General features: G+C 46.2%; 7 protein-coding genes across 7 annotated transcripts; 2 read left to right on the top strand and 5 right to left on the bottom strand.

Moving 5' to 3' along the window:
- Positions 1 to 226: 226 nt before the first annotated feature.
- Positions 227 to 2,140, top strand: J7337_001904 (uncharacterized protein; the record flags this gene model as incomplete). Its single annotated transcript, XM_044819637.1, has 3 exons — positions 227 to 1,155; positions 1,204 to 1,654; positions 1,706 to 2,140. The coding sequence occupies 3 exons, from the start codon at positions 227 to 229 to the stop codon at positions 2,138 to 2,140; spliced, it is 1,815 nt and encodes a 604-aa protein (XP_044687339.1).
- Positions 2,141 to 2,258: 118 nt separating this feature from the next.
- On the bottom strand, positions 2,259 to 4,541 carry AGL2_1 (Alpha-glucosidase 2; the record flags this gene model as incomplete). Its single annotated transcript, XM_044819636.1, has 3 exons — positions 2,259 to 3,801; positions 3,850 to 4,453; positions 4,499 to 4,541. The coding sequence occupies 3 exons, from the start codon at positions 4,539 to 4,541 to the stop codon at positions 2,259 to 2,261; spliced, it is 2,190 nt and encodes a 729-aa protein (XP_044687338.1).
- Positions 4,542 to 4,980: 439 nt separating this feature from the next.
- J7337_001902 (uncharacterized protein) lies at positions 4,981 to 5,557 on the bottom strand (the record flags this gene model as incomplete). The annotated part of the gene is made up of 2 exons (XM_044819635.1): positions 4,981 to 5,030; positions 5,077 to 5,557. The coding sequence occupies 2 exons, from the start codon at positions 5,555 to 5,557 to the stop codon at positions 4,981 to 4,983; spliced, it is 531 nt and encodes a 176-aa protein (XP_044687337.1).
- A 77-nt stretch (positions 5,558 to 5,634) lies between these two features.
- J7337_001901 (uncharacterized protein) lies at positions 5,635 to 6,503 on the bottom strand (the record flags this gene model as incomplete). The annotated part of the gene is made up of 2 exons (XM_044819634.1): positions 5,635 to 6,257; positions 6,305 to 6,503. The coding sequence occupies 2 exons, from the start codon at positions 6,501 to 6,503 to the stop codon at positions 5,635 to 5,637; spliced, it is 822 nt and encodes a 273-aa protein (XP_044687336.1).
- A 371-nt stretch (positions 6,504 to 6,874) lies between these two features.
- Positions 6,875 to 7,272, bottom strand: J7337_001900 (uncharacterized protein; the record flags this gene model as incomplete). The annotated part of the gene is made up of 2 exons (XM_044819633.1): positions 6,875 to 6,981; positions 7,086 to 7,272. The coding sequence occupies 2 exons, from the start codon at positions 7,270 to 7,272 to the stop codon at positions 6,875 to 6,877; spliced, it is 294 nt and encodes a 97-aa protein (XP_044687335.1).
- A 6,808-nt stretch (positions 7,273 to 14,080) lies between these two features.
- J7337_001899 (uncharacterized protein) lies at positions 14,081 to 14,875 on the top strand (the record flags this gene model as incomplete). Its single annotated transcript, XM_044819632.1, has 1 exon — positions 14,081 to 14,875. The coding sequence occupies one exon, from the start codon at positions 14,081 to 14,083 to the stop codon at positions 14,873 to 14,875; it is 795 nt and encodes a 264-aa protein (XP_044687334.1).
- A 6,194-nt stretch (positions 14,876 to 21,069) lies between these two features.
- Positions 21,070 to 23,354, bottom strand: J7337_001898 (uncharacterized protein; the record flags this gene model as incomplete). Its single annotated transcript, XM_044819631.1, has 2 exons — positions 21,070 to 23,218; positions 23,266 to 23,354. 2 exons carry the CDS (start codon positions 23,352 to 23,354, stop codon positions 21,070 to 21,072), a joined length of 2,238 nt encoding a protein of 745 aa, XP_044687333.1.
- Positions 23,355 to 23,462: the final 108 nt, after the last annotated feature.

Genomic DNA, 23,462 nt, shown 5'->3' with positions numbered 1-23,462 from the left:
ACAGTCCGAACATTACCCCTTTCGGAATAGCCCCTCACTCGAAAGAATGCTTAGCCCGGGGCCCATCGTGACCTCGAGAATGGTCAGTTTGTGGTGGATACCCCTCATCGCTTGATATATCGGACCGAGAGTCACGAGAAATGACGCTGGCGAAAAGAATTGGATCTGCCGACTATATCTCCATTAAGCATTCAACGAAACCGAAACCCCGGATCTAAAAGCGACAATGTCGACTATCCCGGTAAAGCGCGGCCAGGTCTGCGACAACTGCCGATTCCGCAAGGTCAAGTGTGATCGCGGGCTGCCCTGTAAGAACTGTCACATCGGAGACCTCCGTTGCCAGTATCGCCACAGCATTCGGAGGAAAGGCCCAAAGCAGGGTCAAGGGAGACGACAGACGCAGCTGAGACAGGGTCTGGGTATTGATGAGTATCAATTCCAGATACTTACCTCGGAAGCGCCGCCTGGATCTATCAGTAACGCCAATAGTCGCCAAGATCCCTCAATAGACCAACCCGACGCCCGGTCATTCTCATCTCCACCAACAAACATCGACTCTGCTCCACAACCAGAGCCAGAACCGGAATCGGATTCGACAACACCTCCTAATGACGCGACTATCAATACTGGAGACCTCTGCAAACGCATGTCACTATCGCTCGTTGCTCACATACGGCTCTGCCAGAGATTTCTCTACCCCATTATGCCAGTCGTCGACGACGACGTCCTCGCCGATGCAGCCCGACTGGACGACATACCACCTTCCAGATACGCTCTAATCCTTGCAATATGTGCCGCAACAAGAATGCAACTCCGGCTTGACAAGAGGATCGACAACTGTGAGAATGACCTGAATACGCAAATCCCAGCCGAGCCACGTTTGACAGGAGACATGCTCGTCAACTTGGCTGAGACCTCACTCCGCCAATACAGCGTGATAGATGATACGACTCTCGATTCAGTACTCGTCTCCTTCTTCCTATTTGCAAGCTATGGTAATCTCAATGATCCGCGTCACGCCTGGTTCTATCTCAATCAGAGCATCACCCTCGCTCAGTCTCTTGACCTGACAAAAGAGTCTGGCTACTATGGTCTACCCGCTGAACAACGCGAGAAGAGACGACGCGTTTTCTGGCTTCTCTTTGTTACAGAAAGGTGAGCCGCTCCCACCACTCTCTTGCCCTCAAGACTGACACGTGCCAGAACCTTTGCACTCCAGCACAGAAGATCCGTCATGCTCCGAAGCACAGTCAACAAGCCCCAAATCGTCGATTCAAATTGCCCCGTAGTGATGCACGATTTTATAAATCACATTCGCCTTTTCGAATCCCTCCCATATTCACTGTACGAATGGCAGCCGGAGGGCGATGATCAGCGCTTCGATGACTTGAAGCTTGTAAATACAATCAACGAGAAGCTCTGCAGTGTGCAGCCAGACCTGTCGATCATAGAGAGTCAACGATTCGATACGCTCATCACTCAACAGTGGTTACGGATATCCATGTGGAGGATTGCATTTGGCCAGAATCCATCGTCGGCGTCTGGCTTCGGACTACTTCTTCCGCCTTCGCTTCCAATGGATGCAGGCAAGATCATCATGTCTGCCTTGGGGTCTGTTGGAACTAAGTCGAAAGACTGCCATGGCATCGGGATGGTAAGATTCGTTGGTGTTTCTGAATGCTCATTGGATACTGACATTTTGTAGGAACAAAAGCTTTTCGATGTCGGCGTCAGTCTCGCAGATACCGCCCAACTCCCTGGCTGGACCTATTCTGCACTCGAAAATGGCCCTCGGGACTTGCTCTCCGTCGTGATCCATGCTCTATCAGCCGTTCGAGGCGCTCAGTCTCACTTGTTGCCCAATCTTCTCAAGCACTCAGAGACATTATTTGCTCTTGCAGATCCCAGCGCGCATCTCGATCTCCAATGGGATATGCAAGATGCTGGAAATGATGACAGGCCAGCGATTGTTGAGGAACTGTCGCCCGAAGATGAACAGCCCGTGGATCCGTTGGGCTGGGTACCAGATGGTAATCTCGATATGCTGGATTTGAGTACACCTGTTGTGACGACAAGTTGGGAGGATGCCACGAGGTCGTGTGGCCAGTTTGATCCCGAGATCGGACTTTCTTTCAACTGATGTGCAAAAGCGTGCTTCATGTTGAAAATCTATCCAATATGCTCGTGTTTGGGTTTTCCATTTCACGTCAACTTTCTGGTGTCCTTGATATCTTTACATAGCCTCCTACCCGATTCCATTATACCCTCTCTAGTAGAACAACCTTACTATCATAATCTGTACCAAATCGAAACTGAATTCCTCCATTCATCAATGTCGCGCCCGAGTACGTCTCCACGCCGTCAAGCTTATATCTCGCCGCTGCGTCAAGTCCAGCCAGTCGAAGCAGAGGATAGTTGAGAACGGTAGTTGCTCTGATTTGAAAGGCAAACAAAACCGCCTGACTTCCGTCCTCTGATACAAAGATCGCAGCAGGGAAGTTGGAGTCCTCAGGCAACACTAATCGCCACATATCTCCATTGATAATGACGGGATTGATCTTCTCTGCGAGCTTGATGAGCTCTGGGATCTGTGCCTTGTCTTCCTCAGGCGTATGATCAGGGTTTAACTCGAAACCGAATGAGCCACCCATCATCGCGACGTGGGCTCTGAAGCGCATTGGGATCGAGCGTCCAGTCACATCATTTGGCGCAGAGCAAACATGTGCGCCCATTGTCGAGGGTGGGTAGACTAAAGATGTGCCGAACTGGATATGGATGCGGTCGAAGGCGTCCATGTTGTCTGAAGTCCAAACTTGCGGGAAGTATTGCAAGATGCCAGGATCAAAGCGACCTCCACCAGATGCACAGCCTTCCCAAAGGACATCGGGAAATCGAGCAGTGAGCACGTCGAAGACATGGTAGATACCGAGCATGTACGCGTGATGATTGTCTGGCGTGGGGCTTTCGTGCATCGCTCGGTTGTTATCCCACTTGACATAGCTGACTGGAACAGTTTCCAAGATCTTGGATACAGAGCTGATGATAAAGTCCTGCACTTCTGGGAGCGCAGCGTTCAGGACCAGTTGTTGGCGAGTTTCACTGCGAGCGTAGTTTCCAGCGCTCAGAACCCACTCAGGATGCTGCTCATAGAGCTCGGACTTCTGGTTGACCATCTCCGGCTCAAACCACAATCCGAACCGCAGCTTCTCGTCCGAATCCTTGACTTGCAACTTGGTGATGTCCTTGGCAAGAGAGTCCAGGCCACTGGGAAATCTCTTGGGGTTTGCAACCCAATCACCCAGTCCAGCATGGTCGTTGACACGAGGATGCTTGTCACCGAACCATCCATCGTCAAGCACAAAGAGCTTGGCACCCAACTTGGCTGACTCTTGTGCTAGCTTGTAGATAGTCTTGTCGTCGAAGTCAAAGTACAGCCCTTCCCAACTATTCAGCAAAACGGGCCTCTCTTCAGAAACAAACTTGCTTCTGATGAGGTTTTGACGATACAGGCGGTGGAACTTTCGTGACATCTCGCCAATACCAAGATTGGAAAAGACGGAAACGCATTCTGGCGATTGCAGTGACTCCCCTGGCCTCAACGGCCAAGAGAGTTGGCATGGGTTCATTCCGACGAGTGCGCGAGTGAGACCTTGATGACTCTTCTCAACTTCGACGCTGAAGGATCCGGTGTAGACGAGGGAGAAACCCCAAGCTTCGCCGTGGGACTCGGTTGTTGTTGGGGAGACCATTGACAAGAATGGGTTATGGTAGTGAGACGAGTAGCCAGTAGTACTTCCGAAGCTGCACCAATATTAGCCATGAAGCGTCTGGTTCAAGACGATAACATACCCTTGCAGTCCATACTCGACCTTTCGGCGAGTTCTATTGCATTCTCTGGTCCACTCGCCCTGCAACTGCAGCATCTCGTAGTTCTCATGAGGGAAGTCGACGCTGAAGCTTGACAGCTTCTCAACAGTAATGACATCATCGCTCTTGTTGATGATTTTGACGTTTCGCACGATCGCATCAAAATTGGGGAAGATAGAGTATGACAAGTCTGCACCAACAGAGCTATACTCATCGTAAAGATGTATAGTGAGAGTTGAAACATCATCGTCTGAGCCAAATGTACTAGGCAGCTTTTCGATCGCAGGTTTACCCTTGACGACTGTATGAGATTTGTACTTGAAGTTGCAAACTGTAAAGCCCTTGGCGTGCTTGATGTGTATAGCAGGAGCGCGGAAATCTCCACGACCCAGGTCTGGAAACTCACGGCGGAGATGAGCTTGAGTTGACCAGCCTCCGCCATTGGACATTATCTGAGCAATAGGATTTTCTGTTACGCGATCGCCGAAGTGATCGAGCAGAAGATCACCAGTCGCTGGATCGACGTGAAAGCGGTAGGAGACATTTTTGCCGTTGAGCGCAAATGAGGTGCCGTCCACGACGATTGCTGGGTTTGTCAGTGCTGATCACGACGATAAGACGGGAAACCTACGGTCGGCTTTGGGGGTTGGTGTTGTTGTCTGTAGAAGAGTCATTGTGAAGATGCAATAGACGCTATACCTAGAGACTGAAGAAGAAAGAGACGGGTCTAGAAAGGTGATTACGGTATTTCAACAGGAAGCATTGGATTTGGGTTTAAATAAAATAATTGTTCTTGTGATGCAACAGTCATTGACATGATTCCGAGCATTTCCCCATGGGGTTAATCAGCCTCCGATCAAGGAGCGGGGTGATGAGATAAAGATGGACTAGCCTAAATTGATCGAGCATAACTTATGAGCCTTGTGCATATCCTGCATTAAATTGTGCACATCTGTGTGATTTTACCCTGCACTTGTCCTCGGTTTTACCCAGACCTGAAAGTCAAGAGGCTTTACAAACCAGTAGTTCTGCGTTTTTCACTCATTGTGAAGTAAATTATCATCCAAAGCGAAGTCAAAGTCCCGAACCAAAGCAGGAACGAGTTTACACATTTCAAGCATGGAAATATAACGACCAATGCATGTACAAGATCCAATGCCAAACTACGAGAAGATTTTGTTAGTGATGAATCCACCACAGGACATTCACATTGCAAGTCGACGTGCGACCCAGATCGAAGTGGCTTGCAAAGGTTGGGGGGTAAGCTTATAGGCATCCAGAATCGATTCATCAAAGCGACGCGCTCTTCATCATCTTGCAGCCATCTCTCGGGCGAGAACGAATCCGCATCCTGTCCAAAGACACCGCGATCTCTATGCGCAGCCCAGGTATTGATCCCGACAATCGCACCCTCTGGGAAGAAAGGCCTGGAAATAGTAGCACCCTCCTTGGGCCCCACACACTCAAGTGGTAGCCCAGTTGCTGGATGTAACCGCAAGGCTTCCTTGATCACAGCCTGCAGGTACGGCATTGCCTGGCTCTCTTTATTAGTGACATAAGTCGATATCTGGCCGTTGGCAGTAAACGTATCAACTTCTTCTCGTAGCTTGTCCATGCATGAGGGGTTCTTGAGTAGATAGTACAGCACAGCTGAGAGGCTGATGCCAGTTGTGTCGGATCCTGCGATCATGTTGATAAGACAACCGGTTATGACATGGGATGAGGTGAATGCATCTGGCTTCGAAGTGTTTTTGGCAAGGAACTTCATTAGAAACGACTGCGTCGAGGTGTCGCTGTCATCCAGGACCACAGCTTTGGGATTTGACTTCGCTTCACTGATCCTCGCCTTGGGAAAGCTGTGATATAAGCTCCGCCTTGTCCCTTACTCCCTGCAAAGAAGTTCATGACTGGAACAATGATATTGTGGAGGGTAGGGAAGACGATGCCAACGATTGTGGAGTAGCCGAGTATTTCCCCCAAGGCATTGATCACATTTCCTACATCCTCTCCCTTGTCGAGGAAGCCCAGACGCTTTCCATAAGTGATCATACCAATAACATCAAAAGCATAGCATTGAAACCAATGATGCATGTCGACCGCCTGACCTGCTGCATATAGTTTCGAGAGGCGATTCTTTAGCAGCTTGGCACACTCGTCAACAAAGGCTTCGTAGTTGACCAGGGAAGACATGGAGTACGTGGACTGATATTGTTTTCGATCGTGCGCATGCTTGGCCAACGATCGCTCGTTGAACAGATTGTTATCCCCGGGGTTGCCCCAGGGTATGTACCATGGAGACTTTGGGAACGAGGTACCCAGACCGTAGATTACTTTGACTGCCTTGAGGTCGCTGAAGCTGTAGCGGTTGGGCGCATAGCGAACGACAGAGCCTGAGGCGTTAATGACAAGAAAATGGCAGACATGTGGACAAACGTACCGTATTTCTTGTGGAGATCACGGTTGACATGCTCAAAAGAACCTTGCGAGACTTTCCAAGTATACCAGCCAAGTGTCCATCGAGCGGCACGAGGGCCTTGCACGGATCTCAGATCCGAGTGCAAATGCCGAAAGAGGGTCAAGACTCCTTTGAGGAGGAGCAGCGACACTAATGGGATCGCAACGAGGTGAATGTTCATTTTGCTGCCAAGATCTACATTAGAAATAGTGACAAGAACCGCAAAGTTGCACGAGAGAAGCGATCACACGCCCTTTAAGTATGCGAAAATTGATGAGGAGTCTATGGTGATATACCGTTGTTGACCGTCCCCATAAATTTCGGTTTTCGGATCAGCAAGTTGGCAGATTCCCCACGTTTCATCCCATTAGCGGGCAGTTATTGCAGATCCGGGGTTTAGCACATCCCGCGACCGAATGCAACAATAGATAATGACAAGTAATTAATGTTATTATGGGAAAGCTTTCCTACTCCTGGCTTGCTTAAGAATACATTAACTAATGACTCGCTTGTCGCTCTCTTCAGTGTAACTCCTAGCAAATACTAATATGTTCACACAGTTCCAACTGGCACAATCTGACCTCCAAGAGTAGCCGCATCCTGAGTAAGCTGCCCATCAATATTATCTCCATCAGTCTGGACAAGATCCGCGGCCTTGTCTTGTCCAATAGCGTGCAGATCAGTGGCGGCGCCGTTGGCAATCTTATCAGCCTGCCTCTTTACCTTTGGTGGAGGAGGAGGTGGGTTGGTGTGGTAGTTTTACCACCGAGGAGACTAGCAGCGTTGTCCTCAGCGTTCTCGACACCATAGCCGACACCGTTGTCGGTGCCACTAAAGACGGAGTCGAAGAAGCTGCCTTCGCCGGCGAGCTGGCGAGGTCTCATGGTTGGGGCGCTGAGGGTTGCGCTGGCGGCTGCCAGGATGATGAGAAGCTTGGCAAGCTGAGTCATTGTTGATAATCGAAGATGCTTATAGATTGGTAAAGTGTAATAAATGTGAGCCAGTGAGTCTTTTGTGTTGCTTTTCAAGATGTCTGTCTGAATGCAGGACAAGTAGTTACTGAAGCGGACGATCTTCTGCCTTTTATCATCGAATGCCTCTCTTACTTCTTCACGCTTGAGCAGATTTGTCACCTTTCACATGTCAACTACCTTCCCAGCCACGTTCGTCACGTCTGCCGAAAAGTACTCATAGTAATGTACCAGTCAGACGGCTCAAGGGTCCGAAGTATCGCACTGTAGATGGATTAAAGGTGTACTATGACGTCGAAAAGCATATGAACGATGCGGCTCCCAAATGGTAAAAGTGTCAGCTGCGTCATATCTGAAAAGACTGCTCTCAAGTCACAATGGACAGTCGGAACTGGCGGCAAATCATATATGCACCATCACATATGGGGGGCGGCTCATTATTTGACGCCATGGCTAGTACTTAGGCTTTAAGCATATAGCTCTCTGGAATGTAATGTCAGGGGTCAAAAAAATAGGGGACCGGTCAAGCGTATACTTCTATTTAAACAAGTGAACCTTCTTGACAGCGATGCAGTTTTCTGATAGAAAATTTCATAAGGAACTGGTAACAGCCGGTAATTACTCCATGGTCCCGAGGATGACACATCCATATTGCAGAGAACGGGCAACACGTAGCCAGCAAGGGTACAGCTGAGAGCGGAGGCATAGAGCCACCTATGACAACTGGAAGACCCTTGGTCCCCTGGTAATCAGGCCCTATCTCGTGTCGTAGCCGTGATTCCCGAAGCCACATCACATCACAACCGGTGGGCCTAACCGTTATCGCAAACGGTTCTGATCTATTGAAACTTTGTTCCTTGGCTTCATCCTCAATAGAATGCTTGTTGAAGAATATGATTGGGCATCGCCAGCTGAGATGCACTAATATCTGTGCCGAAGATCCGTGTCCCGACAATCAGGTCGTTAGCGCTAGAGTAGTGCATTCATCAATGACTAAGAACCTGAGAGTCCCTGGCACTTCAACACAGTTCACAAAGAGATTTGAGTATGCCCCCCTGTAACTGCGACCTTGTGCCATATCATAGCACTAGAGTGTTCTTGTTGTTGCATCCAAGAGTCAGTCATCAGACCATCTAGCTTTTCAGCCAAAAGCAAGACCTTAGGCGATTGTGAGGGTAATGAGTATATTGCCCGTATGTGTTTCTTGGTGTCCTTTACCTTTGTGGCCTGGGGGCTGAAGCCTCTTTTAAAACCCAAACCTTACTGCAGTTGTTGCATCCAAGCCCATTGCAGGCGAATCAAAATAAGGGGTCTCCCAAGCATTGTGCATTCTCGCAGACCTTGAGCACAACTCAGCGCTAGTAAGAGCTTCCAAAATTAATCAAAGGCTCCCAGCTCCCCGCCTGCTTGTCACACGTAATATGACGAAAGCCGAGCGAGCACCGCAAAAACGGAATGTTGTCGGCTATATTCTGATGCCGCACTCCTCCATGTGATGACCACCAATCAACAAACCTGTGAGCGAGGCTGGAAACAAGACTTATGCCTCCTCAGCACCAGCAGCCAATCCCATGGTCGTCCGAATCTAGAATGCGGCGCATGAATTTTAGAAGACTTCCTTGCCAGAATCTAACGCATTTAAATAAAGGGAGATCAGCTGTTCCAAGGTAGTACGGCATAGAAAGAAATATAATTATTAACGTTGGACCGGCTCGAAAAGCTTGTAGGGTATCTGTGGACATGAGTGGCTAGATCGAGGTGAGGTTGACTATGGATGCATTGAAGCAAAGAGCAGGGCTGTTCGGACTAGGTAGACACTAGCAAGTAACAATCAGGTTGACGGGTTTAGTAACGGAAATCGCCGACCCATTGAAGGAAAGGCCCCATCGTAAATAGACAATATTACCATCATGTGGATGATTGCGGTATAAAGATGGCTGTATATATGGTCCAGCCCAGAGCACTTTATAAATCTACCAGATATATGCTCTCAATGGCTCGGTCTCGATTCTAAAACGCCCTCATGCAGACGCCAGTTTCTCTCGAGGGGAAAGATGTCAAATCCATGGAGACATCCTGGATACACATGGAGCTCTGCACTGATACCCGACTTGTAGAACTTGGGGGCAAGCTCAATCGATTCGCATCGGAAGAGATCCAACTCGCCCACCTCGATATACAAAGGCGGCATACCCGCAGCATCTACCATGCGTGCTGGCGCTGCTGTTTCTGTCGACATCTCTCTACCCCTACTACAGCCCAGCAGGGCCTGCTAGCCAGTCTCGTTATCCGTGGTGTTCCAGCTCAGAAACGGGGTCAAGTGCTCGTATGCTGACACTGTGCGATCATCAAGCATGGGATTAAAGTAGGATGAGCTTCGCAAGACGGGGTCCTTCATCCTGTCGAGCAAGATGTGCCGTTGCTCGCCTATGATACAAATGCGGCTGGTATCGACTCCAAGTTCTTCTGAATGCGCGACTAGCCAATCGAAAGCGGCGTAAACATTGTTGACGGGAATAGGATTAGGATACTCTGGAGTCAGGCGATAATCAACTTAGAGAAATGGCACACCCGTGCGAGCAACATATGCCGCCACTACTTTATCATAGGCCTTGACACTGCCCAAGATCATACCTCCACCATGAGCGTAGATGACCGCAGGGCTTGGAGACTTGTGTTTCGAAGAATACTAGCGAAGAAGGATCTTTTGGCCGTCCGAGGCTTCCACCAAGAAGTCTCTTGTTGTGACCTGATCAAGACGGAAGCTAAGGTCGGCCAAAAAAGCAATGACAGGCCCCATTGGAGCGCGTCGGGCTTCAACATCACTCACTAGAAGGAAGGCGGGAGTAGGTCTGTCACCAAAAAGAGACCTCGAAATCACATTAGCTTAAACGGCATCTCAAGGGAAAAGAGCGAGTAAATAGATTGGCTACTGATAACGAGCGAGTGGCTATAGACAGCAATGGAAGTACGCAAGGGCATACTGAGGATTGGCGTTTCCGGCGAGTTTATAACATGCCGAGCCTACCACGGGAGCCAGCCTCGTGCAGTCTCAAGAGTTAATATTGCCATATGTTTGTGCACCTAGCCATGCAGCATCTGGATAACAAGATCATTGCCCACGATCTCAAATGCGGTTGACTGCGCGGATTGAGTCAAAGCCCATTTTGGTTTAGGGCCGGGGAAAATTTGCCGAAAATGATGCTGGCTGACAGTTAACTCCGTATAACGCCAGCGGGTCGCTGAAGCCACACGGACTCACAGACACTCCGATACCGATACCGAAAGCGAGACCGATTTCAAGAACTCGTTGTCAATGGGAGAGGAACTCCATTTTCGGAAGCTCCTTTGTATTTGGGGCCTCCTTGTTTGCTCAAGTGTGCAAAGTGACCTTTTGCTCACAGACCAAACTGGGCACCGACTGCCTTGAATCAGTTCCTGTACACGAGGTGCAGTGGAGCCAATCACAGCTATCTACCTGTACAGCTACACAGAGCGATAAGGATTAAACAGGCAACAAGTATTAAGAAGTAAATAAGACAAGCAAGACAGAGTGAATATAGTATGATTATATCTACTAGCAATTAGTTTAGATTAAGCTGATTTTGAACTAAGCAGCAAAAGCTTCACACTTAGGGGCCCTATCTCAAAATCGCCTCAGCCACTCTCGTATTGTCTATTTAAAGCATACTACTTCATTTAACCCGCCCGCCCAGTGTCTTTCGGCCCATTTTGTGGCAGAGGGCATTGCTTCAACGTAATTAACCCAGATAATTGTCTCGGCAAAGTTCTATTCTTAGTTGAGGCTGAATTTTCACTTGATGAAAATGCTCTCTCGGAGGCCTGTTGCGATCATCATATAAAATTGCAAACCTGTCTTTGAAACGCTCTCATTCTAGGTTGATGGCACTGCATATCATCTTGCAATGTCCCTGGAGACATCGTGTTCGACCCACGCGGGGACGTCAAGCTTTGTGTTGGAGAAACGGACCCTGCCACCTTTACAGCCTGTTCAGGGGCTCTAGCTAGGGTATCGCCAGTCTTTGAGCGCATGCTCTTCGGGCAATTCATGGAGTCGAAACCAACAAACAGCGGAGATTGGCTTGTTGAGCTGCCCGAGGACGAGCCAGAAGCATTATCCATCTTTCTACACATATCACGTGGCCAATTCGATCAGGTACCCCGAACTCCATTAATAGATGACCTGCACGACCTCACACAAAGCCATCAAAGGAGTCCATGGCCAAGAGCCTATGGATAGCATGGGAGTTTGGACGGAAAGACCCTTTTGCCGATTGGCAAGAAGAATGCTCATGGAATCCGATGGCTCCGAAGATCCCCATCTCAAAATGCAACCAGAAATTATAGGAAAGTTTCCAACCAACATCACCTCGACAATTACTAATTCAGTCTCAGAGAGAATATCCCCAAATCGTTTCACGACCATCCAAGCACTTCTAGATATCATCAGAAAGCTCATCAATGATCTACTAGTCGTCGATGAGAAGCCCCGCTGGTGTCGGCATGCAGAGTGGATAGTGCCGCATCGCTGCGAATCCATGATCTTATGTTCAATAACGTTTTGTCTCGCGCGAGGGGGCTTATGGCCTTTACCCCGGGCAGAAGATGTCATGGACAGCATCGTTGGACTGCGTCGCAAGATGACACAGCTGGGGATCCATGACATTGGAAAGGTCGATGACCTTGATCATTCACACTGCAATCCAATGCAGTTCTTGTTGAGCGAAGTGGAGAGGGTATTTATTGACACTCGGAATCCTGTTACTAAGGATGATTTGGAAGCGATGGACAAACAGTGGAAGAGACTTACGAACGCATGATAAAAGAAGATAAAAACGATAGTCCAAAACCTGATTTGTACTTTTTACTGACTCACGCAAAGTAACTTCCCAGCAAATGCTTTGGGATAAATGGTGGATGCATCCATCCGTTCCTGTTGATGTCAGACGGTAATGAGTCAGAAGTTTTCTGCCCAATGCGCTGTGAGAGAAGCCACAGGGGCAAACTCTGACATGCTGACGTGCTTTTCACGGATCTGGCTTGAGATCCGTTCCCTCAAGATACTTCCTCCAATAATCTACTCGAATTGAAAGAGCAGCTCTCGGTGCGAGATAAACCGAGGATCTCAAGTGCATCATTAAATTAACAAGGTTAACCTAAACACATGGCTCAACGGCCCGCTCAACGTCATTGCTGATCCATACTGACCCTGGCTAGACCACCGTCGTTAGCTGATTACCACTTCCTCGACCCCACAGCTCGTCCGTGATTTCTTTCCCAATCCGACGTGAGGGAGCAACAATCCCCGATCCCCCCCGGTCGGTGGATCGTCAGCGAATTTTGGTGTAAGCCAAACTCGTCAAGGGTCTCAAATGAGTGGATGACTAGCGAATCTTGGTGTGCGCCAAACCTGTGAGGCTCGTCTATTTTTTCCACCCGAGGAGGGTTTCACGTATTCCTCCCCCCGACTCCCGGAGGCCTAAACTCATTCTGACGTCCGCTCCGCACACGGCCTTTGCCAAGCATGGGCCCTGACAAATGATCATCACATTGACATCGGATCATCTGCCGATACGCAAGAAAATAAAGGATAAAGGCAGGCTACAATTATTATATAGAGCATCAAGTCAAGCTATATTTCCAGTTCCCCCTCCTTTTCCCAGGAGACTTGGATTTGTTGGATTGATCTTGACACGAATATTATCAGATTCTCATTGAGGTGTCCATAAATGATAGACGGAAAACTCCGAGGGTGGGGTAATATATCTATATACCTTACGTCTGTCGGTAAAGGAGCCGGGCGTGATGTGAAGACTCTGATTTCTAAGAACAATTCAACACAAGTCAGACTTTCAGTAATGTTTCCTACTAGTAGTGATGATGGAGAACTATATACTCTAGGCATCTGGACATAATTGAGACAAGCGATTAGAATGTTGGTGATAGACTCGCAACGTTGATGGCACCATTGAGGCGAGGTCAACCTAAGCCCAAAGCTAGCAACCTATATGTAGGCCATCGCGATCATCGGCTCCCGCCAGACGTTTGATTGGGTTCTATTTGTCATACGCGCTTAGGTCCGCGTATATCGCAAAGCTGCGGCCAGCCAGCCCCACCTGCGTTTCCAACTAAGAGGGAGATCGAGGCTCATCCCTCGTTCAATTCTCTGTCTAGCAACAAACAGACGTTCTTCAAGCCTCGTTTAGCAACAAGACTAATCTTTTATTCCATTTTGCCCCCCCACGACCCTTGCCAAGGATGGTCTTTGACAAATCACCTTCAGAGACATCAGATCATCTGACGAACCGAAAGAAACGACTGCATAAGAAGTCAAAGACAGGTTGCAACGACTGCAGGAAGCGTCGGGTCAAGGCATGTTTTTCTACAGTTCTTTTGCTGTGATTACCTGATATGGTGGGACCAACCTTCTGATTCTGCGTGGTAGTGTGATGAGAAAATACCAGCTTGTACCGCTTGCGTCCGCCGTGGCGATGTATGCGTCTATCCATCCCCCATAATCAGCCATTCCTCGCCGGGTTCAGCTCAGCAAACGGATGAGGCAGCACTCGCTGCTTCCCTGAGGGTACCAAGGATCGTCGAGCCCCATGAACAATCAGCATCATCAACCACAACCTTTACACCCGACGACCTTGCCTTGCTACACCACTGGACAATCTCAACGAGCTTAGACATCGTCAAGTCACCAGCCGGAGATCACTATTGGCAAAAGACCTTTCCAAACATTGGATTCCAGTACACCTTCGTCATGCACGGAATTCTAAGCGTGGCCGCGCTGCATCTTGCCTACAGGCACCCTGCTGACAAGCCGCGGCTTGTCTGTATCGCCGCCTATCATCACAACATCGCACTACGTGGATTTCAGAACGGCATCAGCCTAGTAAACGATGGAAATAGTGATGCGTTATACGCATTTTCTTGCATAAACATTGTCTATGCGCTGGCCGTTTTTGGACCTCTCTGCGATGGCACTTCTGTCGACAGCAAGTCACGCATTCTCGGAGACGCGTGGATCCCAGCGATACGCGGCGTCGACGCAGTGCTACATCCTGTATATGATAGGATATGTCGAGGGCCACTGGACAACTTGACGAAAATTGGCAACTGGGATAAACTTGACCCAGACCAGCAACCAGTTGTTCACGACGACCACTTCCGCAGTATACAACAAGTTTGGGAGAGCAACAATGACGCAGGCATCTACGACGAGGCGCTCTATCTACTCCGGAAATGCAACGCGTACATGAAGCAGTTTGAGACTATGAGCAGTGAGGCTAGAGCTGAGTGGGGATATAATCAGGACTGGTCAGCACCATACATATGGCTACACGCGACTTCCAAGGAGTATCTTGATTTACTACAACAGCGAAAGCCACCAGCTTTGCTTATTTTTGCATATTTCGGTGCTTTGGTCCATGCCCTGGACGGATCCTGGTTTATGGAAGGTTGGGGTCGAAGTATAATAGTTGTTGTTAATGAATTACTAGAGGGGTATTATAACCGATGGATAAAGTGGCCTAAAGAAATTATATATATAAAGTAATATATATATTAAAAATCAATCAGAAATTATAATTAGACTATATCTTGTTAACCGCTGATTATCTAAATAATGTTAGCTTTCTTCTCTATACTCTTAATAAACCTTGGTCTTATATATGTCGGGGAGCCCAATTATACAGGCTTCCAGGTAGAAGCTGTCTCCTCGATCTTAGGGAAATGGGGGTGGCATGGCCGGGTAGAGAAGGACGTGGTATGGAGGGGAGAGTTTTAAGGCGTCTCCGGAAAGCGACCCGAACTCGTGGCCTGTACCTACATCACGAGCAAGGTGAAGCACGCGGAAAGGATCACGGAACTGAAACAAAAGTTTCGGTTGCATCGATTTGAGCTATCGAGCTTGGAATCGGACCTTGAAAGGAAGTTTGGCGAGGACGATGAGGCGTACTTTGGCACAGCGCAAAGATATGATGCTGCAATGTGTAGAAGAAAAGCGCGGCAACCTCTCTTTTCACTTGGGAGGCAAGGCAGCATCAGACGGACAAGAGTGGACACCGAATGTTAAAACAGTATGAGCCACAATCCGATTTGCGATAGCTACAGGTCGCCTAGAACAGAGATGACAACACCACTACTAACTTATACCAATAACGACTACCCTGTACAACTAAAAGCAGGCACTACTTCAGCCGCCGATAATAGGAAACTGAACACTTGGAGGAATTAGGCTTTAAGTTAACTTGCTATTACTAATAACTACAGGGATCAAGAAAACAAGCGATAGCCAGACTAGAAAGAACGAGACAAGAACTACGTAGGCCTGGTAAAATCAAGGCTATTATTGGTGTAATGTATGTATTTTTAGCTTGTAGAGCTCTCTAGGCAGCGGCCTAGTGGGCTTAATAGACTTGTGTGTGTACCCTTAGCAGCAGTCTGGCTTTAGTAGATCATGCTCTTAGTTTCTATTTAACTTACGACCCTCGATCCCAATTTTATTACATGGGTTATATTGGCCAGAATCCAACTACAAAATAAGTTAAATCTCCCAGACAGCAATAAGCATATCTAGGAGATTGAGTAAATAACTCAATAACCCCTTTAATTGTATAAATATAGCGTTACAAGCTGGGTAGCTAAATAATTCACGAATGAGTATATATAGACCTGCATTTCAGTCCAATCTTATTTATAATATATTACTACTACTGGTAGTTAACACAGTATGCGCCCAACACCCGAGAAATATTTATATAGCAGAGATCAGTGAGAAATATATTATCCCTCTTGTAGGCTTTATTGTAGCTTATTAACTAGATGCCGGACTGATATACTATTGTCCATAGTACTTAGAAACAGGATATCTCCCCCTAAGTCTGTTCTTCACTCTCCTCTTTACAAGGCACGCATTCTGGGATGCAGTAACAATCTGAGTAGATATCATCGGCATTTTCTGATCCATTAGGGCATCGGGTCTCGTTGAAGATTACGTGACCCCTCCCGTTGCAGCGAGCCTGACAATGGTGGGCTATAACGTAGGTATCGGCATGGCATTGTACAGCATAGAAGATTTGCTCTGGTGAGTCGACATTGCCTTTGCTATCTTTGATCGCGGTAACAGGCAAACCGGCCACTCTTCTGCCTGGAATACTTCCTAGAATAGCAAGTATGAGGATTACATCCTGAGGGCCGCGAATTCCGAACATGTTGAAGAAATTAGTTCTAGCAATATGTTAATCAGCCGAATGTTTCAGCTCAGGGGATCTTACCAAAAGTTCATTTATAGATATGACCTTGTATCAGATGCTTGTTTTTTTGATACGGCGGCTGCTGCCTCTTTTATAAACAAATTCTGAGTCGGCTTTCTGATAAGAGAATAAGATCTGTTCTTGTTCTTTGGCCGCAAAGAGGGACAAGACCGTGGCTTGATGGTTATCTTGCATGCCGATAGATCCGAGGCAAAGCTCGTAAAAGGACAGTTAATGGTTGTTGGTTGTTGGTTGTTGGTTGACGATGAACAGAACTTAATACTTATCTGTAAAGGCGATTGAGGTGAGTCTTCCGGGTAGCCTATGGGTTGAAGTTACATGCCGACCGATCCGGGGTAAAGCTCGTAAGAGAACAGCTTATGCAGACCCGGGGGCTAGAATTAATGTCTTGTTGGTTGTTGCTTACTAGGAATTGTCCGAGCCGCAAGCTGTGTTGGGAATTCCTGGTCGGATCACCCTGACCAGGTGTCTCAGAGCAGTTTCCCTTGAATTCAAGCAACCCTGAACGCAAATTGGCCTACCTTTCGCTATCTTACATTTGGCGATCTTAAGTCTCTTAAATCCTCACTCTTAGACTTCATTCGGTGTAATTAGCTAGTTATCACAAGTGATGTAATAGCAGATGTGTATTTTGAGTGTGTTATTAGAGTTGAGCCTGGTCCAGATCCTGCCCCTTTTACCATGCCTTTCGGCAAAAGCTTGCCGGCATGCATAAGGCTAACTACGAAGTAAGCTTTAATGAGTGATATATGCTTTTGTTGGTTGTTAGTCTTATGCATACCGGCAAGCTTTTGCCGAAAGCAAAAAAGAGAGAAGTTGCTCAGCTTGTATAGATAATAAGATCTGTCGGTTGTTGGCGCTTTGCATTACGCGCTTTACAAGATATTTTCTAGCCCAATCGTGAACAGATACAACTTCACGACCATGCTCCTTAGGACCCCGAAAGCAGCAGAGAGATTCGTTGGGTGTTAAAAGTAGTGTTTGAGGTTAGTAGTATAGGCTAGTAGATGCATACGATGTCTTTGATAAGATAATTGTGATAAGAGGCGATTGTTCGGCGCCGGGGTGTCTGGAATGCAAGTTCATGCACTGCCATATCAGGAATGTGTCAGGCGCGTGATGTGAGCATCAGCGGTGGGGTTTATCAACTCGCCATATCAGGAATAATAACAATTTCTTTGCGGCATTAATGCTATTGGCTGTTCCTAAACCCATCATTATGCTATCAATTCGTAAATAAATATACATCTATTCTCCTACCACCATTATCTTGGTTTAAAACCCTTACATCAATTTATCAGTTATCTTATTAAAGAAAGCCGAGCGATATGGCAAACCAGAACAGAGTTGTCTACACCGTTGACCCCTCTACCAGTCCGGCTTCATGGCCGCCTGGACAAGCTCCCGAATTCGGCACAATAATCTACAGAGTCGAGGTTATCTTCATCAATCTCAATGGGGACTCAAACTTTCGGACACTTCGAACAGGAACCAATAAGCATATACACCATGCAGTTATGCAGGTCACTAAGCATATAGCGAGAGGCCTGTATCGGATTGTCAGCATGAATGTTAGCGAATATCAATGTATAGTAGTTATGGAAACTGAGAAATCAACTGCCGATCTTATGGCCAGCGGGTTCCCCTGGGATAGGGAGGATCAACATCTGCCAAATGTTGTTCTGCAATAGGCAGGTAAGCTGATAAGCCGCTCTATTATCAGAGAAGCTCTAGTATATACAGTGATATATATTGACAGGATCTTAGGGTTAGGACAGGGTTAGTAATAACTATCTAAGCTATCTTTGCCTAGGTAATTTTTTCTACTTAAGTATTCTTGCTTAAAACGCGCCGCATTTCGCCTTTTAGACTAATCAAAGCCTTTAGATTTCTACCCTAATTAGGGGCCCAAAACAGGGCGCGTTTTTATCTATTAACGTTTAGCTATAACTTAAAATATATTACATTTTCTATTCTAATATCCCATACCATCCCTATAGAAGCAAATTAGCCTTTAGCTTATCTATATTCTTCTTTCTAGCTAGTAATTCTATATTAACTAGTTAAGAATAATACTAAATAATAAGTATTCTACTTATATAACGCTTTATAGCTAACTCTTATTAGAAAAGCTTACTAAGCTTAATTATATTAGTCTATACCTTAACTTGCCTAAGTCTACTATTATTTATAAGTAATGTAACTATATTATATTAGTAGATAAGGATCGCATTCTATCTTCTAGACGTAGAACTGGAAGACGTGGACTACGCATTAAAGAAAAAAATTGGATCGCTTGAAGCTGACGCGATCTCAAGAGTCGGAGAAGACTGGATAAAAAGATACACACGCGATGTAGTAATCTACTCATTGTGGATAGCTGCGAGCACCCGGTGTTCTTGGAACAGCCTGTCAACTTCCTGCACCGAACTGTACGGGGCTTTCTCAGAGACCAGTATATTCGCCAACTTGAGGCAGTGGTAAGCACTCATTTCGTGCCACCGATATCCCTCTGCCGCATTTTCTTGTTCTTTCTAAAGAAGCAGTATCAGCATGACCTCAACACCAAATGACAATACAACAGCATGATTGGGCTGGTGGATGAGCTTTTCTACTACGCGCGCGAGGCAGAAAACCATGAGCTGTACAAAGACCAACACGCCTCTCCTGTTGCAGACATATTGGATCAGGTTGATGCAGTCAATACCCCTCTCATGAAGAGATCAAGAGCGGTAAGGAATCATTGGACACATGCCAGAGACCCTCCAATACCTCGAGGACTTGATGAATACAATGAGGGGCATCACCATAACTGGATCGCTTTGACTATACAAGCGAGATTGGTCAAGTACGTGAGGGATATTGGAGGCAAAGGGTGGCCTGCCGCCAAAGAGTGGCCGGCCACTGCTTGACTACGCCCTACGTTCTCGCATAGTCACGCCCATCCAGGTACCATACCATTTGCAACGAAATGAACCAAACATCGATAGATCAATGGTTAAATTACTGCTGGAACACAAAGCAGACCCTAACCAAGTAGTCTTCTCTCACCAAGACCGAACTGTCTGGGCACTATTCTTGATATGTTGCTTGGAGTCGGCGAATCGCCCAGAGGCAATACCTATTTCTGTTAGAGAATGGTTTAAAGTCAGTAAGCTACTTATAGACTACGGGGCACAGTCAGATTGTTTCAGTGCAGCAGACTTGAGCTATCTGGGGAGCATACAAGATGTTCTGGTGACGATATTTGGCGAGTCGCAGGCTTCGACACTGCTACGGTTAATGGAGAGCAGGCCGCAGAAGACACAAGGTGGTTTTTCAATACAATAACACATAGTAACACTAATATCCTGAACGTATGGCATGAAAAGATAGATACATGGGGTTTTAGAACAATAGATATTCAGAATGCTGAGGGCAAGCAGTTGGTGGAAACCTCTCAGCAGCTAAAAGAAAATCGTTACCTAGCCATGAAAAACCTTTAATAAGAACATATTTGTTAAATGACATTGAACTGAGTGTTATTTCCTTCAACTGGCTTACTCGCGATATTTACTAGGTTCTCTTTACTAAAATAAGCTTATAGCCATAAGCCTTAACTATAAATAATACTTCTAGCTTATAACTTAAATATTAATACTATAATAACTAACTAATAGTTATAATATAAAGCTAATATAATAAGAACTTAAATAATAACTCTTTAGCTAGCCTTAAAAGTATATAAAAAGTTATTTTTAATCTTTTAATTAAAAAAAGTTAGCTTAATACTATATATACTTTAAATCTTTAAAATAATAACTTTTATATTAATAAAACTAATTTTTTATTAAAAATATTTTAATTAAACTTATATTAATAATTATATTTATAAAGCTTTTATTATATTTTTTATTATAATAATATATAAAATAACTTTATAATATTATTATAATTATAATAAACTTAATTATAAAACTATTATAAAATATATTTTTATATAAAACTTTAATTAATTAAGTAATAAATTCCTTATTTAATTTATTTTATTTAACTATAAAACTATTACTTATATAATAGCTTAATTTTTTATAAATATTATTAATATTATTTAATAAAAAAAAGTATTATTATTTTTTTTATATAACTTAAAAAATAAAAAAAGAATTAAAATAATTAAAAAGCTACTTTAAAGAAACTATACTTAAATTATATTTATATTTAATATATAAATAGTAATTTATTAAAAAAGACTTTTTATAAATATAATATATAGTAATTAAAATTATTAAAAAAGATTAATATATAAAAAAAGCTTAATTTAAAAAAAGTTTTATAATAATATATATATTAGTATTATTAAAGCTAAGAGAAAGTTTAAGGTAATTAGAAAGTAATAGTAGTATTAAGTTTATAAGTTAGTTATAAGGTTAGAAAATACACTTCAGTTTTAACACAATAGTCGCGATATTTACCACATCATTGCACGTTCTTCTCAGGTCCAGAGACGCGTCGAATTGACAGACACGTTGAATGCCAAACTCCCTCCCAACGCCGCCGTATACGCCAGATCCCAAGTCAGACTCGATCCGCTGAGGTAGGGACTATCGGGGCTCTGCTTCCTGAAGAATGCATGACTCTCAATGGCACCAGCCTTATCTGCAATAGCGAGGTTTGCATAGATATGACCTGCAAAACCGCCGCTGCTGAGAGATCCAGACTTGTTGCCAGCGAAATACTGATCCCACTCCTCACGTACAAAGAAAGGTTTGCGGACATAAGCGCTGCTCGGCACAATCGGAAGCATGTGTATCCCTTGGATAAACGCGATGTCGTCGCCAAAGTATGTCGTGTGATTAACCTTTCTGTCCCAGAGGATGGCCGTCGCGCGGTTCTCAATAAAGTTGGCTGGTTGGACGGCGTTGTCGCTTGCCAGGAGGAAGTATGACTGGAGACTACGCGCAGTGACGGCAAGTTGGAGGTTACCACGGGCTTCGAGGTTGGCGTCATTAATTACCTTACCCCACATCTTGATAGCGTAGGTTGAGAAGGCGTCTTCGGCTGAGGACTCTTGATCCTTGCCATCAGGTGCCTCAAGGACACCACGGGCCCAGCTGTGGCCGTGGAACCAGTCGAAGGATCGGGAAAATGGGAAGAAAGGGTCTTCGGCAGATGGGTTCGACCAGTCACGGATCAGGTTGTTGACCCAAATCTTGTTGACACCACCATTCTTGCTCAGCCAAGAGGGATCAAAGTGAGCAATGATTGCGGCAGTGTACACATAGTAGCCGTAGTGAAAGTTATGATCGTTGTAGTATGTGTTCCCGAAGTCGATTGAGGAGTCGTTATTACCGTAAGAGGCAGAAGAGACCAGACCCTTCCACACAGCATCGTAGCATAGAGGGTTTGGTTCCTCATTCTTGATGTACCTTTCAAAAGCAGCTTCAAGCTTTGAAAGCGAACTGACTGTGAGTGACGTGTCTCCAGCAATGTTGTGGACAGCATAAAGTGCTCTCGCGTAGACCGAAAAAGCGATTCCACCATAATACTTGGATGTAAGATTGGTAAGTTTTGTGATATCCCTGGCGAGCTCGACTTTTGCAGCCTTGATAATCGCCGCCTTGGCGTCTTGAGATACAGTTGCGGCAGAGCCCACTGATCCGAGACGCGGTGACCATGGATCGAATCCAATATCTGTAGGGAGCTCATATTCCACCATAGTGAACTGGTCTGCAACTACAGCCGTGGCCATTCCCTTGGTCGTGCTGGCCAACGCGATGTTGGTGAGACCCCTCGCTGTCTCTGCGCTAAGTGACTGAACGTGATGCGGCAAAGCAAACATGAGCAATGTTCGTCCCTCTACCCCCTGCTTCTTCCAGGCCAGGGTGTATGTCCCAGTGCGACCGGAAACACTACCCGAGATGGTGGCGCCAACTGGGTACACTCCAGCAGCTTTGTTAAAAACCTCGATGCCAGCTGCTCCAGCGGGATTCTTGGTAACTTGCACTGTTCCAGTAAAGTTCATCGGACCTAGGATTATTCCTTTGTCCGTGATTTGAAGGGTTGGTCGTCCAGGCCAGCAGGTTGGGGTAAGGTAGATCAACCAACTCGACCCGTCGCCCAATTGGACATTCCACCCATACACCGAAGGGCCGGAGCCGGCAGCGCTCAGAAGAAGGTCAGTAATATTCGAGAACCGCTTCTGCGATTGAACAACAACAGTGGCTTTGCTGTAGACACCAGTGACGAAAGCCATGCCCTGGACGAGAGGGAACGATATAAGAGGCTTCGCACCTCTCCTCGGTGCAAGATTCACAGTGGCAGAGAATGCAGCCAGCGAGTCCGTGGTAAGAACGGTTCCATTCTGTAATTCTCGCGCCGAAAGAGCGATTGATTGGCGAAACGCAGGATCTTCAAAAGACTTTACGGGATCTCCGGGCCCATAGATAAAGTCGTCCCTGTCCGTATGAGAAATCGACAAGCCGTGACCTTGTTTGACCGTGTCATTGGACCACCAGACCGAGTAGGGGTGAGTCCATGTCGCATTATGCTGATCGTTTGCAAAGAAGTTGGCATAGAACTTGTTAGTTTGAATAGGATTATCCTTGTTGTCCACTCCGACGGGCTTTTGTGGATGATCTGCCCTGGAGGGAACTAGAATCGGCAGATCGTGCGAGATTTCCACAAAGACGTTTTCTGAGCTTCGCTCAGGTGCTGCTTCGTTTTGCGACGAACTGTAAATATCTGAGCGTCTGAGGTGACTATGACCATGCGGCCCATAGTGGTGTCTGGAAGCGTGTATGACTCCGAATAGGAGAAGGGTTACAATAAGGCTATAGCGAAGCATAGATCGAACTTTCCAGTGGGGAATGTGATTAACAAATGATA

Source organism: Fusarium musae, chromosome 1, assembly GCF_019915245.1.
Source record: "Fusarium musae strain F31 chromosome 1, whole genome shotgun sequence".
NCBI classification, from domain to species: domain Eukaryota; kingdom Fungi; phylum Ascomycota; class Sordariomycetes; order Hypocreales; family Nectriaceae; genus Fusarium; species Fusarium musae.
Note: the sequence above shows the minus strand (reverse complement) of the source record. Positions and strands in the feature narration are given on the sequence as shown.